Source organism: Lontra canadensis, unplaced genomic scaffold, assembly GCF_010015895.1.
Source record: "Lontra canadensis isolate GAN:19392208 unplaced genomic scaffold, GSC_riverotter_1.0 scaffold25, whole genome shotgun sequence".
NCBI lineage: Eukaryota > Metazoa > Chordata > Mammalia > Carnivora > Mustelidae > Lontra > Lontra canadensis.
This window is the reverse complement of record NW_022631019.1, coordinates 16,698,507-16,714,605: the sequence shown is the minus strand read 5'-3', so window position 1 is coordinate 16,714,605 and position 16,099 is coordinate 16,698,507. Positions and strand designations below refer to the sequence as shown.

Genomic DNA, 16,099 nt, shown 5'->3' with positions numbered 1-16,099 from the left:
CTTTGTATGAACCTTATATTCATGAATTTTGCATGTCTTTTATTCAGTTTTCCATTGAGCTTTTTCTTATTTTCTGGAGCTCTGATATTTAAAAAATAGAGGTTAACTCTTTATGATAGAAGTCATTTGTCTTTTGGCTCCACTTCTGTCATTTTTGCCATGTGAAAGCCATTTATTTCTAGTAGTGAATTCTACCACTCCTTTATATAATAGCTTTTATTTTACTTTAAGATTGTATTTATTTATTTGACAGAGAGAGATCACAAGTAGGCAGAGAGGCAGAGAAAGAGGGGGAAGCATGGTTCCCCGCTGAGCAGAGAGCCCGATGCGGGCCTCGATCCCAGGACCTTGAGATCATGATCTGAGTGGAAGGCAGCCGCTTAACCCACTGAGCCACGCAGGCACCTCTATAATAGCTTCTAAATTATAAAGCCTTCCTTGGAGCAATGTTATGTAAAGAATTACCTTTATTTTTCTTTCTTTCCTTCAATATTTATTTATTTGACAGAGGGAGAGAGAGCACGTGGGCAAGCACAGGCAGGGGGAGTGGCAGGCAGAGGGAGAGGAAGAGTGGGGCTCAATCCCGGGACCCTTGGATCAGGGCCTGTGTGGAAGGCAGACAGTTAACCATCTGAGCCATCCACCCACCTTTATTTTCTTTTAATATTTTTCAGACTCTCCCCATCTCCACCCCTTTTAAATTTTTTGATCTATTTGGAGTTTACCCTGGTATATAGTCTGAGGTATGAATCCAACTTTTTTTTTTTAAGATTTTATTTTTAAGTAATCCTTACACCCAGCGTGGGGCTCGAGCTCACAACCCTGAGATCAAGAGTCACATGCCCCTCTGACTGAGCCAGCCAGGCACCCCCAACTTTTAGTTTTATCCAGGGGAACACTATACTGTTTCAGTGATTTAAGCATTATAGTTTGTTATATCTGGTAGGGCTAGTCTCCAAATTTTTTTTTCTGACTATTCTTGTTTATTTTTTCGTATGAACTTTAGAATTAGCTTAATTACTCAGTTCTGCAGGGAGCAAAACCCCAAAACATGTTGTTTCAGTTGATACTCAGGGACCTGTTAAATTTGTGAATTAACTTAGTAATTATCTCTTGGCTCCTTGAAGGTTCTGTTCACAGTGTTAGGTACTTTATTTTTATTTTTTTAGAATTTGTTTTTAAAGATTTTATTTATTTGACAGAGAGAGTGAGCACAAGGCGGGGGCAGCAAAGGGAGAGGGAGAAGCAGGCTCCCTACTAAGCAGAGAGCCCGATGTGGGGCTCAATCCCAGCACCCTGGGATCATGAACTGAGCCAAAGGCAGGCACTTAGCCGACTGAGCCACCCAGGTGCCCCAGTGCTAGTTACAGGGCAGGAGAAGGAACCAATAATCTATATAAATTGGTGATTGACAGAATAATTTTTTTGGCAATTTTTATACCTTCTGTGATGCACCTTTATTATTTAATGTTTTTGAGAAGGAAAGCCTGCTGTGAAGTTAGGAAGAAATACTTTAATGTAAGACTTAAGCAAAAAATTAGTAGCCAATGCCAGTGTTTTATATTTGTTGTATTAGGTGAAAGTTTTATTTGTGAGAAACTTGGCTACTACAGTGACAGAAGAAATATTGGAAAAGTCATTTTCTGAATTTGGAAAACTCGAACGAGTGAAGAAGTTGAAAGATTATGCATTTGTTCATTTTGAAGACAGAGGAGCAGCTGTTAAGGTAGAAATTTGAAATTTCGCTTCTTGATATTTGAATTTTGTTGTTGAGACTTGCTAAACACATAAAATGACTTTAAAAACTGAAATAAAATTGGTTTTCAGCTTTTGCCGAACTCTGGAACTTACTTTTAATAATCTGTGAAGTGGTAGTAGTGTAACAGGTAAGATTTCATATTTCAAAGCCTGATTATTACTAACTGGGTTTGTGACTTCAGGCAAGTTATTTTTAATCTCTATATTGTTTTTGTAAGTCTAATATTTGATAGCATGATGCCCTGGAAATATTATAAGGTGTAGGAATTAGCTGCTGTAAATGGTAAACGGGTAATGAATCGTATTATAACTGCTTTGTTTACCTTACTTTGTGGACCTGTGAAAGACCAGAGCGGTCAGTGTGTGTGACTTCTCACACAGCACGACTGACCTACTGAATTCACCAGATGTGTTCAGAGAGAGTGGTTAGTCCTTCATAGATTTGCCTTTCTTCAGTCATTGCAGAATTCTAGTAGTATTAGCTGTGTTGCTGGAGTTGTTAGAGATACTTCTTGAATATAATAGTCAATTTGATGATAGTAATGAAAAGTGTGAAAGCATTTTGTGTGGTGGCTAGAGGGTAAAACTTGAATACCTGTGCTGTTTTCTGCCAATAGTGGATCAGCAGTATCTTCCATGTGAATTGGTAGTTTCTTGTTCCTCTCCCTTTCCCAATTGGGGAGAGAAGACAAAACACTAACAGAAGTTTTTTATTTGGGAAGGTATGTCGAGCATCCTCTGTGACTCACTCAGGCCTGGTCCTTCTTCGGCGTGGTCTGTTGGAGTGGGGCCCCCTCTAATTTGAGCAGTTTCTATTTCCTGCCCAGGATATTTGCTCTAAAGTGTGCCTTACAGAATCTTTGTATTAGTTAGAATTTATTGGCTTGCTTTTTGATGAAAGCTAATTAGTGAGACAGCATTGCTTATAAAATTCACAGCTTAGTGCAGAATTTAATGCTTGGTTTCTGAAATTGCCAGTGGTATGAAACACGGATAACTAATTTATACCTTCTGAGTATTGCTTCTCATTCAGTTGTTACTAAATAACTCGTCTCTAATTGAAAAGAAGTATAAAAACTGGTAGGGGGGTTTGCCAGAGAGGTCTGTGAAATTTTCAAAATGTGTCAGCAACTGGGAAGCTTCTGTGGACTTAGTTGCTTTAGGTGAAGTGTGTGGTCATGGGGAGCAGTTAGCAGGTAGAGGAGGACTGATGTAATCTTTGTCTAGTTGCTTGTGAATCTCTGAATGTTCTTTATGGATAGAGTATTTTTTTCTGTTTCTCCAGAGCGGAAAAGATTGTGTAGGGAAGCAGAAAGGCTGTGGCAAGGAGGTGTGACATTTTGTTACTGAGTTACTTGAACTTGGATGTATGGCAGAGGCTATTAGGTGGAACAACAGAGATAAAGGACTAGAGCGTAGGATGCTTTCGATTACTGCTCTCCCGGTGAATACTCAAGGCTTCATTAGTCTGTACCTGTTCTAGGTGAAGTGTTGTGGGGAAAACCTAGGCATTTTTTGGTCAGTATCTTGTTCATTTTCACTGATAACCTCATTCAGTAACCTCATTTGTCTTTCAGATTTTTAAGATTTTTATGGAAGAGCAGTTTCAGATTTACATGCTGAATGCCATGTTTTTATTTTAAAAATTTGAGTCTTGAAAAGTTTGTGTTAATTATGGCATTTCCCAGATGTGGATTTGCTTTTTTGTTACGGCTCAACCTTGAGGGGTTAGTTCTTTGGAATTAAGGAGCAGTGAGAGGAGGCTCTGGAAGACCTTCCAGCTTTTTAAATGTAAGAGTAGGACATCAGTTTTGTTTTCAATATAATTTACACATAAGGTAAGATTGAGGGAAATAAATACTTTGTATTTTTTGCTTTGTGGCTAGATTCTTTTGCCAGTTAAAATAGTTGTGAAATAAATTGTTTATTAATTGTATTAAATGGCAGGGTATGTCTATGTAATTATGTTTTAAAGTTCTATTTTTACAGGTAAAATAAATCTATTTTTGTAATTTTGTGTAGGCCATGGATGAAATGAATGGCAAGGAGATAGAAGGGGAAGAAATTGAAATAGTCTTAGCCAAGCCACCAGACAAGAAAAGGAAAGAGCGCCAAGCTGCTAGACAAGCTTCCAGAAGCACTGCGTGAGTCTACATTTTAGTAAATATATCTCTAAACAAAGAATGAATTGGTAATAGAGATCAACTTAATAAAAAAAATTCAGGAATAGACTTGAAGTAAGCTAATTTGTTTTTTTCTTTTCTCCCTTCCCTCCATTGCTAGGTATGAAGATTATTACTATCACCCTCCTCCTCGTATGCCACCTCCAATTAGAGGTCGGGGTCGTGGTGGGGGGAGAGGTGGATATGGCTACCCTCCAGATTACTATGGCTATGAAGATTACTATGATGATTACTATGGTTATGATTATCACGACTATCGTGGAGGCTATGAAGATCCCTACTACGGCTATGATGATGGCTATGCAGTAAGAGGAAGAGGAGGAGGAAGGGGAGGGCGAGGTGCTCCACCACCACCAAGGGGGCGGGGAGCACCACCTCCAAGAGGTAGAGCTGGCTATTCACAGAGGGGGGCACCTTTGGGACCACCAAGAGGCTCTAGGGGTGGCAGAGGGGGTCCTGCACAACAGCAGAGAGGCCGTGGTTCCCGTGGATCTCGGGGCAATCGTGGGGGCAATGTAGGAGGCAAGAGAAAGGCAGATGGGTACAACCAACCTGATTCCAAGCGCCGTCAGACCAACAACCAACAGAACTGGGGTTCCCAACCCATCGCTCAGCAGCCGCTTCAGCAAGGTGGTGACTATTCTGGTAACTATGGTTACAATAATGACAACCAGGAATTTTATCAGGATACTTATGGGCAACAGTGGAAATAGACAAGTGAGGGCTTGAAAATGATATTGGCAAGATCCGATTGGCTCTAGATCTACATTCTTCAAAAAAAAAATTGGCTTAACTGTTTCATCTTTAAGTAGCAGTTTGCTGCCATTTGTATTGGGTGAAGAAATCACTATTGTATATATACTCAAGTCTTTTTATTTTTTTTCCTCTTTTCATAAATGCTCTTGGACATTATTGGGCTTGCAGAGTTCCCTTATTCTGGGGGTTACAATGCTTTTATCGTTTCAGGCTTCATTTTAGCTTCAAAAACAAGCTGAGCACACTGTTAAATCATGATTTTGCAGAACCTTTGGTTTTGGACAGTTTCATTTTTTTGGATTTGGGATAGATGACATAGGAGTATGGAGTATGCTGTAAATAAAAATCCAAGCTAGTGCTTTGTCTTAGTAGTTTTAAGAAATTAAAGCAAACAAATTTAAGTTTTCTTGTATTGAAAATAACCTATGATTGTATGTTTTGCATTCCTAGAAGTAGGTTAACTGTGTTTTTAAATTGTTATAACTTCACACCTTTTTGAAATCTGCCCTACAAAATTTGTTTGGCTTAAACGTCAAAGCCGTGACAATTTGTTCTTTGATGTGATTGTATTTCCAATTTCTTGTTCATGTAAGATTTCAATAAAACTAAAAAATCTATTCAAAACATTACCTATTTCAAATTCAATTGTGTCCTAAAACATTATTTTATTCGTAATCCTTTGCAAGGAATATTGTTTTCAAATTATAACTGCCTATGTGAGTGATCAAATTCATGCAAATTTTCTTGTCTATTCCAATATGTATCGTGGCTATCAGACTGAGGATTAGTCTAAATTCTAGTATTTATTCCAAATCGCACTTTATTGATTGGTGTTCTCTCATAGTCTCTTCTAATTTTGAAATTTTATCCTTTATTTTTATAAAAACGGGTTCAGAGGCTTTTGAACATTCTTGCAGGCATTGGATAATCTGCGTTAAGTAAAATGGGCTTGGGGAAGCAGACTGCAATTTATTTTTGGCCCACATTCTTTCTATAAAGGATAATTTGTTGTCTGAAGACCTTATTTGCTGGATAAGTGAATGTATAACAGGAAAAAATGCTAGTACTGTGGCGTCAATTGCACTGCGGACTAAACTTAAATTGTAGTGTACATAATCGTGACTACCACTTCAGTTACCGGTTTAGGAATATAATTTCCTATTGCTACATAAATTTGCTCTGAGAAGCACTCGTGCCTTATAAGAGAGGCGTAAAAATATCCACTAGTCATACTTCTGACTTTCTGTTAATATCTCTTTTATTTTTTTACTACCCTCCTGGCTAAATTTTTGTTGGCCAAGTTATAACATCTATTTCCCGGTTTCCTTTAGAAATTCTGAATTATTATAATGACAGTTTTGCTCGAGAGTAAGAGGAACAAAAGAATCCAAACTTGACTGCAGAAATGTCTGGATCACATTCAAATTACCATAAAATTTTCTCTTCCGTTTTACTCTTAGGTGGGTCTAAAATGCTTTAAATTGTAAAAATAACCCATTTAGGGAGGAATTAAAATGAACACACCTTTATTTTGTGTTTTGTTCCTGTTTGGTGTCTTTTAGGACAGCAGTAGTAGATCTCAGGACCGTAAGCCACTTAGTTCCTTACGAGCGTGCTTAGATCGTGTTTTGAGTTTCATGGCTTCTCTCTTGATTTCAAGTAAGAAAATTAGTATTTACTGATGAAAGTCTATATTTCTCTTTAAAAGTACACTTACTATGTAGTTCAGTAAGTTAAAAGACCTTATTAATATTCCTTTTGTGTTTTTGGAAACTCATAAAGGAATTATGTAGTCTGTCCCAAATTAACATGGGTATTTACTTGGTAAAGCTTAGATACAGTAGTTTTTCTTATGCCCATGTATGTAAGTAAAGACACCAAACATTCTTTAAATGCTGCTTTTAAACTTTGAAAATACAATTTGTAGTTATTATAAGTCTAAATTAGACTTAAATCCCGATTTTTCTTGGGAAGAAGAAAGCATCTACAAGTAAAATTTGATTTGTTTGTATTTCTTTAAAATTAGATGTTACCAGATACAAAGTTAATCATGAGGAAAATTAGGAATGGGTAAAGAAGTGATTCTGGAAAAGTGATTGATTATGCTTCCCCTACCCATCCTAAAATAAAAACCCTAGCAAAAACATGAGACTAAAACTTGGGTTCCATGACAAAATTCTTTCTAGTTGCAAATAATATTTTACTCTCACCTATTAAAATATGTCTAAGAGATGTCCCCTAATAATTGCTTTATAGGGTGTTTGTAGCTATTTTATTTTGCAGAAAAACACAACTTTTTGAACATTAAGTCTCACTTCAGAGCTTTTTCCCTTGTTGACTCTTGTAAACTCTTGCTGTAGCAGCATGCAGAGAAAATAGATTTGGAACTTAACTTTTCACAGAAATAAACCTAACAATCTAATACATAAGCCTGAAAAATGTTCATTCAGGAGGTCTTTATTTTAGATTTTCATTAGGTGCTTTATTTTAATGAATTTTTTTTAACGAGTTCTGGGAAATTTCATTCCCTGCTCTTATGCCATCTTTTTTGTTCCCCAACCTAATTCATTCGCTTTACTTACGAGCCTGCTATAGTAATGTGTGTTGGGAAATATATTTACTTCATATTGAGGCCAACCTCTTCTTTGTAGGTACCTTCCTAAGACTGACCTAAACATACCCCTTCCCCATAATGGAATGCTAATTTTTATTTGATCACTCATTTATAGCAGTTGCTTAAATGTATGTATTTAAATGACAGTGTTTTAATTTTTTTAAAGCAAAAAAGTTCTAATAAGTTGCCAGATTTCTAATAAATCCAAGTTTATTTGATCAATTGATATGGAAATTGAGTTGCTACGGTTCTGTAGTCAGTTTTTTTAAGCAAAGAGTTCAGCATAATTGTTTTTGTTTTCTTAGTTACTGGGGTTATTCTGCATAAGAAAGCCCAATGCTTTCTGTTAATAGACAATTTTTCTCTCATTTGAAATCTGACTTAAGAGGTGAACCCTCTTTTTAAAAAGATTAGCATGCATCAAAATAAATTCTATTTTAAATTCCAAAAGAGAAGGGACGTAAAATTCCATTCCTAGCATAAAGCCACATAATATTCTGGAAACTCATTACATCATTTGCCTCCTGCCCATTTGGATAATCATACCTATGTTTTATTAATTGTGTATTATTTGTAAAATCCAAAACCCTTCCAGTAAATACTTGCTATAAGGCTATTACTTGTCAATTGTAAAGAGTTCTACATTTGTTAAAATTTGCAGTTTTGATTTTTGAAAGAGAATTTTGTTTACTGAGCTATCCAGTATTCTTAAAGAAAACCAACTGAAGTGTGTAAAGAAATGTTAGTGTTGTCCCTTTTTGTGTGGCATCTCTTAAGTGAGCAGCTAAGAAAAAGCCTTATAGAAAGAGTGTACTGGATTTATAAGTGTGTTTATGTTTCTCTAAGAATGGGAGCTTCTGTTAACTTAGTTCTCAGTAAGCCTGTGGATTGGGTGACTGACTAGAGAATTCAGAATGACAAATCCACTAATCAAGCATGCTTACTTTTGTGCTAGTAGCTTGTGAATTAGTTCTGAATTTTGAAATGCAAACACCAAGCCTTAAAAATACTGCATATTTAATGTATTTGGTCAGTAATGAATATAAATATTTAATTTGAAGTAGTTACTGTTAATCTTTCTAGAATAGTTTTTTTTTCTTTTTAAATATATATACTTATGTAATTTTTATTTAGAGGTTACCAGAAGCTCTGGGTTTTTTGTTTTGTTTTGTTTTTGTTTTTTAACCATTTTCAGATGTTATCCAGAAATCTGCAAGTGTACTTTTCCTGTTTTAACTCCTTCCTTTTATCACCTGACTATCAGGGAAGCGAGGTTGAGGCTGCCCTGACCTGACATGTCATGATGTCGACTTGCTAGGTGGGGTTCGCTGGGGACGATAACCAGTGGAATTGTTGGTAAGAAATTTTTTTTTTCCTATTTTTTTTTTAATCAGTAGTGGGACATTAAGTGTGGGAGAATGCCCATATTTTATAAGTGGGCATTTATGTTGGCCTTGTAGACAAGTAAGACTTTAATATTAAATAATTTAGTTCTTAATAGGAACATATAATAACTACTTCATACTTTTTATTCTCAAAGTATAGGTTAGCAGGAAAGGTCTGCAAGTATGAAGTAACAAAATACTCAGGGTATATTTTAGGTGATGAAAATAGACACTTTACAAGATAAATTCTCAAGACTTTTAGACAATAAATTTGCTTTATTTTACTGTGGTTTCAGTCCCTCTAATATCTTCATTATGTTTGCATTTTTATTGGGAAGATGAGTACATAATGCATCTTAAGAGATGTTTATTGCACGCTGAGACTAGCAAAAGTAGAAGTTGTTGATAGGATGGAGGATTTAAATAAACACTAGGAAAAATTATTTTTTAAATCTTCCAAAAAATTTTAACATTGTAAAATGAAACTTAAAAGTTCTAGCAGTTTCACAAACAGGAGAGGGCTTGTTTTAAAAATACATTTGACATAATGACTTTGAGTCAAGAGGACATTACTTAGCTAAATATTAGAACCTTGAACATAGCAAAACCATTAATCTGTCAACAACTTGTGTTTTGTCTGAAATCCAGGACAGCTGTTGCGATTAGTAGGTAGTTGTAGAATTTGTCCATTTTTAGATGATATTAAAGATTAAAGTCTCTCACAGTAGAGGATTCCATGATAGTAAATTATAAAGCAAGGAAATTAAATTTAATAACTAAGCATTTCTGACCATAACATATAAAAAAATAATTATAATATGACGTAGTCACTGATTAAAAGTAATTAATGAATATTCATACATGAAGAACCTCCCTAATATTCTTAAGCCTCCTTTGTTGGTTGAACGTATGTCTAGGATGAATCTTGGGTGTTAAACGTGCTAGTCAGTATTCTGAAATCTTGTCTGTAAGCTTGTCGTAGACTACTTGTAAATTGCTATAATGAAATTATACTTTAAGAACTGCAGTGATTACATCATTTTGTTGAGGTGCTTGTTTCTCTTCTGACACATTTTATGCTGTACCATTGATAGAAAAGATTATAAAGATTGCACTAATAATGTGCTCTTTGGAAAGCTTGATAGTAAGCAGTAGGAACACGCAGGAGTTCATCTTTGCAGCACAAAGTCTAGTTACTGGCTTTGATATACTAACAACAAAACGCATTTCATGGGATCAGGAAGGGAGACCCTGCGGAGTGGGGGAAAAGCTTCAATCCTCAAATACAAACAGGGGCTTTCATTTTATGTAGTAACTTTGTAGGATCCCATGAACATTGCTTTTCTTGATTTCTCGTTTATAATGGCTGGACAAAAGGAACTTCTCTAGCCTGTTCGGTAACATAGGTAGAATTGTACTTTTAACAAATTCTACTAAGATGTTTAGTACTATGTTATAAGGTTATTTCTATAACTGAGCTGAAAGCTCCTGTGAACATGACATTGCTATATGCATATAGTAATATGAGAATATTACAGTAGGAACATTTGCAAGACCACTTAATCAGTTTAATAAAAATCATGTTTTTGGTACAGTGTTCAGGTACCATAACTGTATTGGAATATTTGTACAATGTTAAATATTTTTAATAAAATCGAACATGTTCAAAATGTTGTGTTGGTGATTTTGGGTGGGGTGTGATGGTTTCAATTGTGTAAAACAGATTCAGTAGTTCTGTAATTGAGACTTTTGTGGTCAAATGGAGTTCTGTCTTCACATTTAGTACTAGGTATTGGGTACTGGCTTGAAAGAAGACAGTGAGGGAGTGGGAAGGAGTAAAAACAAAAGAGCTGAACTTGAGGGGGTCTATTAAAATGTCAGGAAGTAGCTTTACTGGGGGTTAGAGCTGGGTCTTCAGGTTTAAGATGGGAATGTTGGCTTTTGGCATAAAAGTTTGCCAGTAAAGTTTTTCTGATGAAATTGTGGCATATCCATTTGGAAATGATCTAGAAAACATACAGAGTCGGGCAAAGGGAAACACCTGTACAGTACTTTCAGAAGGCATTTTATTCCCCGTGTTCTTGGCTCCTTGACACAACATGCCAGCAAGTGAAGAAGTGGTGAGGGAATATTTGAGGAAGGCTGTGTTAAAGGGTTTAGGCGCATCATTGGGAAATGTCTCCAGTATACAAGACGCACCATGTTGGGAGTGAGTTCTTCAAACTTGCTAAGGGTTTCTGTTTTCATATTGATTCCATACTCTTGAGGAGAGCCCTCATACAGTAATTTTTCTTGTGAGTTCTTTCCCTTGAGGGTGTACTTAGTTCTTTATCAGTCAAAGAGGTAGAAGTTCTGCAACACCAAATGGAAATTTACCTGAAGAAATGTGCTCATTTTTCTGCAAACTGTACCATTAATAGCCAAAAGATCTAGGAGGAAAGTGCTAGGGACATAGTGATCTATAAACAAATTGAGTAAGAAACTCTTCAGAAGGAATATCAATATATTCTGCCTTGTCTCTTTTGAATGAAGATTGTTAAATGAAGGTGAGCTTGTAGGGAAGAAAAAGTGATTACCCTACTGCTTTTTTTTTTTTTCCTGCTGTTTTTAAGATAAGGAATAGACAAAATAACTCCTCTAGGTTAGTATTTTCCAGAAAGATTTTGTTGTTTGTTTTTCTTTTGTCCAAAATCAACAGATCATTCAGAGACAAGAAGGAATGTTCTAACCAAAAAAATATCTAAACTTGGTGTTGACAGAGCTGGGGATGGGGTGGGGCAGCTTACTGATTTATGGTGTGTTTTTTCCAAAAATAAGAGGTTGCTTTTGCTGATCATTTTAAGCTTAGGCTCTATTGGTATCTTTTGGCGCTACTCGAAGCCCTGAATATATTTAGTTTAATTTTAGAAATAATTAGATTTTATTAGATATTTTCAGTGGGGTGTATTATATTTACATAAAGGAGTATTTTCTGCCTGTAGCTATGAAAATCACATTTCTGTTTACTGAAACTTGAAATTTGTGGATCATATATAAGCATTTCCTCAAAAACTAATACCCCCAAAAAACCACTAATGAGTAGTGTTTTATTCACCTATTTACTTAGAATTCCCAAAGGGTGAGTTTTAGGCCCAGCTATCCATTTATTAAGAGAGTAGGAGGTTAAATTAGTCATATAATTGTACAACTCAAGTCATGCCTTTAAAATAACATGAGGTTTGATCACTTTAAAATTATTTTCCACAAAGGTAAACGGTGAGGATTGGTATTGTCAAGGATGATAATATTGGGAGTGGGGGGCAGGAGCTCAGCCTCAGTTTTCAGATAGACAAAAGGGAAAATATTTCCTTAACTTCGAAAATATTCCATTATTGAAGATCTCATACACTGTATCAAGCACTTTTTAATAGAATTCGGAGACAAAGCCATGCCTATACTTTCAATACTAAAGCCAAGAATCCTTTAAAACTGCAAATTTCAGTTGTCTAGGTTTTTAAGTAGATCAAACAGCAGTTCATATGTTTTAAAAAGCCATTACTGTTTTTATCAGCGAAATCACTATTTTGCAATTTTTGTGTTTTTATATTGATCAAGATATTATTAAAACTGTTTTCATTTGAACCTGTTAATTATAAAGGGGTTTATATTTTTTGCTGAATTGATGTGGTCAGAGCAACTTGGGTATACTTCTGGCAGGTTATGATGTAACAGAATTTGTGGTTAGATGACCTGTGTTTAGCATTGACTAGTCATATTGAAACTTTTCATGCTTCCTGTTAAGAAGCAGAACCTTACCAGATTAATCATATTTATGTAGAGTTGGTATGGAGAAATTTGATCTGTCTAAATACAACCAATAATTAATATTGTTATCACAATTTTTTAAAAGTAATGAAGAGTAATTTGAGTTTGTTAGTTGTAATGTCATTTCTGTTTGACTTTCCAAAATGTGAGAAAAAAGGTAAATGAGACCATTTGTTGCATCTGTCAAAATAATTTTGAAAGAACTTATGATGATTTTAATTTTCTGGTTAAAAACTGTTTAGGTCACAATTCATCATTCGACAGTATTTTTCAAACTTCAGTGTGGGTGGATATCCCGAGGGATTTAAAAAAAAAAATACAGATTATAATTCAGTGGGTTTGAGATGGGGCAAGAATTTGCATTTCTAACATGCTTCTAGGTGATACCGATATCCCTGAGGACACTTTGAGCAATAGATTATCTCACACTCCCTGGGGATTCAGAGTAGACCTTAGTAGAAAAGGTATCAGATATAGATGTGTGCAGTGGTTTGCAGGATCTGGTTGGTCTAGTTGGATCTAGTCGGAGATTAAAAACTTTGGCAAAGGCCACCACAAATATTAGAGTGTTCAGGATTGAAAGGAAAGGTTAGGAGCCCATCTTTAAGAAAATGAAATGAGTTTAGAAAAACAGGCTTTAATATTAAAGTTTGAGGAAATTGGTGGAAAATAGCAACAGGAAGGAAAAAGCAAAAAAGACCAGGTCACTGAGGAAATGTTCTGGGATATTTATTTAGGAATTAGACCAGAAAGCAGGTTATAAGAGTCATGGAAGATAAAATAAGTACTGAAACCTCAGAAAGGGGAAAGTTGATAGGTTACTACAGAATACCTGTGTGGTTTTCTTTTTCTTTAAATGTTGAACTCTGAAAGAAAAACCATGGTTGACGTTCACTAATTAGATCAAAGTAAACCTTGAGTGGGTGGTGGCCAAAGCAGATTAAGGAAGAAAATCACTAAAGGTGACTCTAGAAGCAGTTCATACGGATTAAGAGCAACAGATGGGAAATCCTCCATGAGGAATAGAAATGGCAGGTGTATGTATCCATTTTTATATAGAGGGACTAGAAGATAGGTAGTCCCTGATAAATGTGGCAAAATATCTGATTTTCAACTCTAAAACTTTATTTTGAAAAATAAAAACAGAGAAGTATGGAAAATAAATACTCTGCTGTTTCCTTTCCTTAGCCAAGCTTTTTTAATGTTAGGTTAGTCATACTGTGGTGTAAGTATTTTGTACCAGCCACTGTGCTGAAGAATGGCCTCACATTATGTATTATTATGTAATCAACAACCCTTTCAGGTAGGTGGTATTGTCCTTTCTTTACATGTGAGGAATTCAGAGATCGAGATTATGTAATTTGTTGCATATAGCTGGTGGTTCACCTGTCTGTGAAGTGGCAAAGCCAGGATTCAGACCCTTTTCTTCCTGACTCCCAAGTGTACACTCTTAACTACCGGGTTAGAAATAGGCCTAATAACGTGAGGTTAGAATTAAATGTTAAATTTTTTTTTTTAAGATTTTTATTTATTTATTTGACAGAGATCACAAGCAGGCAGAGAAGCAGGCAGAGAGAGGAAGGGAAGCAGGCTCCCTGCTGAGCAGAGAGCCCGATGTGGGGGTTCAATCCCAGGACCCCGGGATCATGACCCGAGCCGAAGGCAGAGGCTTAACCCACTGAGCCACCCAGGTGCCCCTAAATGTTAAATTTTATGTTTACTTTAAAATTTTTACTTTTACAAGAAAATTTGTTTACCTTAAAGCCCTGTAAGCCTAAAATAAAGCCAACCTAGTTTGAATTTAAAATTTCTCCTAGATTAAAGTGGATTGCTAAAGTGTCCTTTTATGTATGTGTTACGTTAATAGTTCAGTCATTTGTTTTCTCATCCATCATTCATCTCTAAAAATCTAGGCCAAAATATCTGAGAAAGCTAGTTTTCACCTAGGCAAGATTATACTTGATTCAGAAAGGGGTGCCACTTTTCAAATGACTTAAATTTTTAAATTTCACTTCAGCATATTTTACTCACAAAATCCAAACTTATTTTTATTCTTGAGTTCTGTCTGTACTATTTCTTTCCTCCTTTCTCCCTTTCCTTTCTTTTTCCTCTTCCTTTTCCTCCTTTCTTTCATACGCTCCACGCCCAACATGGGGCTTGAACTCAGGACCCTGAGATCGAGTCACATGCTCTACTATCAGGCACCCCCCATCTGAAGTAGCATTTAAGCATTTTTAAACTAATGGCTTAAACTATTAAGCCATTCCCATCATCTAATATTTGATTTCAGCCCTTCTCCGCTTTTCTTTTTAAAAAATTTTTTAAAGATTTATTTATTTATGTATGTATTAGGGAGAGAGCATGAGAAGGGGGAGGGTCAGAGGGAGAAGCAGACTCCCTGCTGAGCAGGGAGCCCTGATGCAGGACTCCAGGATCATGACCTGAGCCGAAGGCAGTCGCTTAACCACCTGAGCCACCCAGGTGCCCCCCTTCTCCATTCTCAAGGACTTAGTGAAAGAGGTTGTTAAACAACTTCACTTATATCTGACCTGAGTGTGTGCGTGTGTGCACACATGCGCAAGAACACAAAATTATGCATAAGAGTAGCCAGTATGGTGGTGCGTAAGACCTGCTTACACACTCTTAACGAAGATGCTCTCCCTGATACAGGAGAAAAGGCCTTAGAATACTTCTCTAGGTAAATTAATAATGGCTTTAGATTATTCCAGGTATTTTCTTTACTACTGTTCCATTTCATGAAAATCTGAGCCATATAGAAAATATATAGGTCAGTAGCAATCGGTAGTTTTGTTAAAAGCCTATTAATTCTTAAGAACTGTTATTATCTTGCTTGTAGAATTCTGTGTAATTTGAGCCATTGCTCAAAGTAATGGGTATTTCAGAATAGAATCAGGGATTCTTTGTTCATCAGTCCTGAATTTAAGGTCACCATGATAGTAATGTGACACCATATTGGGGAGGAGCCTAAAAGCTCATTTACTCTGCCTAAGTTCTCAAGTCATTTCTTTGAGCTTGTAACTGATCAGTTGGCCTGGTTCTTTTTTTTTCTTTTCTTTTTTTTTTTTAAGATTTTATTTATTTATTTGACAGAGATCACAAGTAGGCAGAGAGGCAGGCAGAGAGAGAGAGAAGGAAGCAGGCTCACCGCTGAGCAGAGAGCCCGATATGGGGTTCGATCCCAGGACCCTGGGATCATGACCTAAGCCGAAGTCAGAGGCTTTAACCCACTGAGCCACCCAGGCGCCCCAGTTGGCCTGGTTCTAAGAAAATTAGTTCTTAACAAAAATTCCACAAGGTTAGTTTTGTTTTGGTGTAGATGAAATGTCTGCCAGAGGGAGGTTATTAATAATGTGAAATGTTACATTAATAATCTGGCCAATGTTACCTGAAAAGACAGTGTTAATTTCTTTTTTAAAAATAACATTTATGCATTAATTTTAGTGTTGCTTTTATCTTGATCTGGACAATAGGTCAAAGCAATGATAAGTGCTCTTGAAATTTACCCAGAGATTTTGTCTAGGGCAGGATATATTTAAGTGTCTGTAGATGGATGTAGTAGCCTTGAAGAAAGAAGGTTG

At 36.1% G+C, this 16,099-nt stretch overlaps 1 protein-coding gene across 4 annotated transcripts in view; it reads left to right on the top strand.

Moving 5' to 3' along the window:
* Positions 1-5,326, top strand: part of HNRNPR (heterogeneous nuclear ribonucleoprotein R) — a 33,705-nt gene extending 28,379 nt beyond the window's left edge. For all 4 annotated transcript variants that reach the window (XM_032863713.1, XM_032863714.1, XM_032863712.1 and 1 more), the window contains 3 exons: positions 1,577-1,726; positions 3,781-3,902; positions 4,042-5,326. In XM_032863713.1, the coding sequence (XP_032719604.1) occupies positions 1,577-1,726; positions 3,781-3,902; positions 4,042-4,654 (885 nt within the window). In that variant the 3' untranslated portion in view covers positions 4,655-5,326. The remainder of the gene's footprint in view (positions 1-1,576; positions 1,727-3,780; positions 3,903-4,041) is intronic.
* The last annotated feature ends 10,773 nt before the right edge of the window (positions 5,327-16,099 follow it).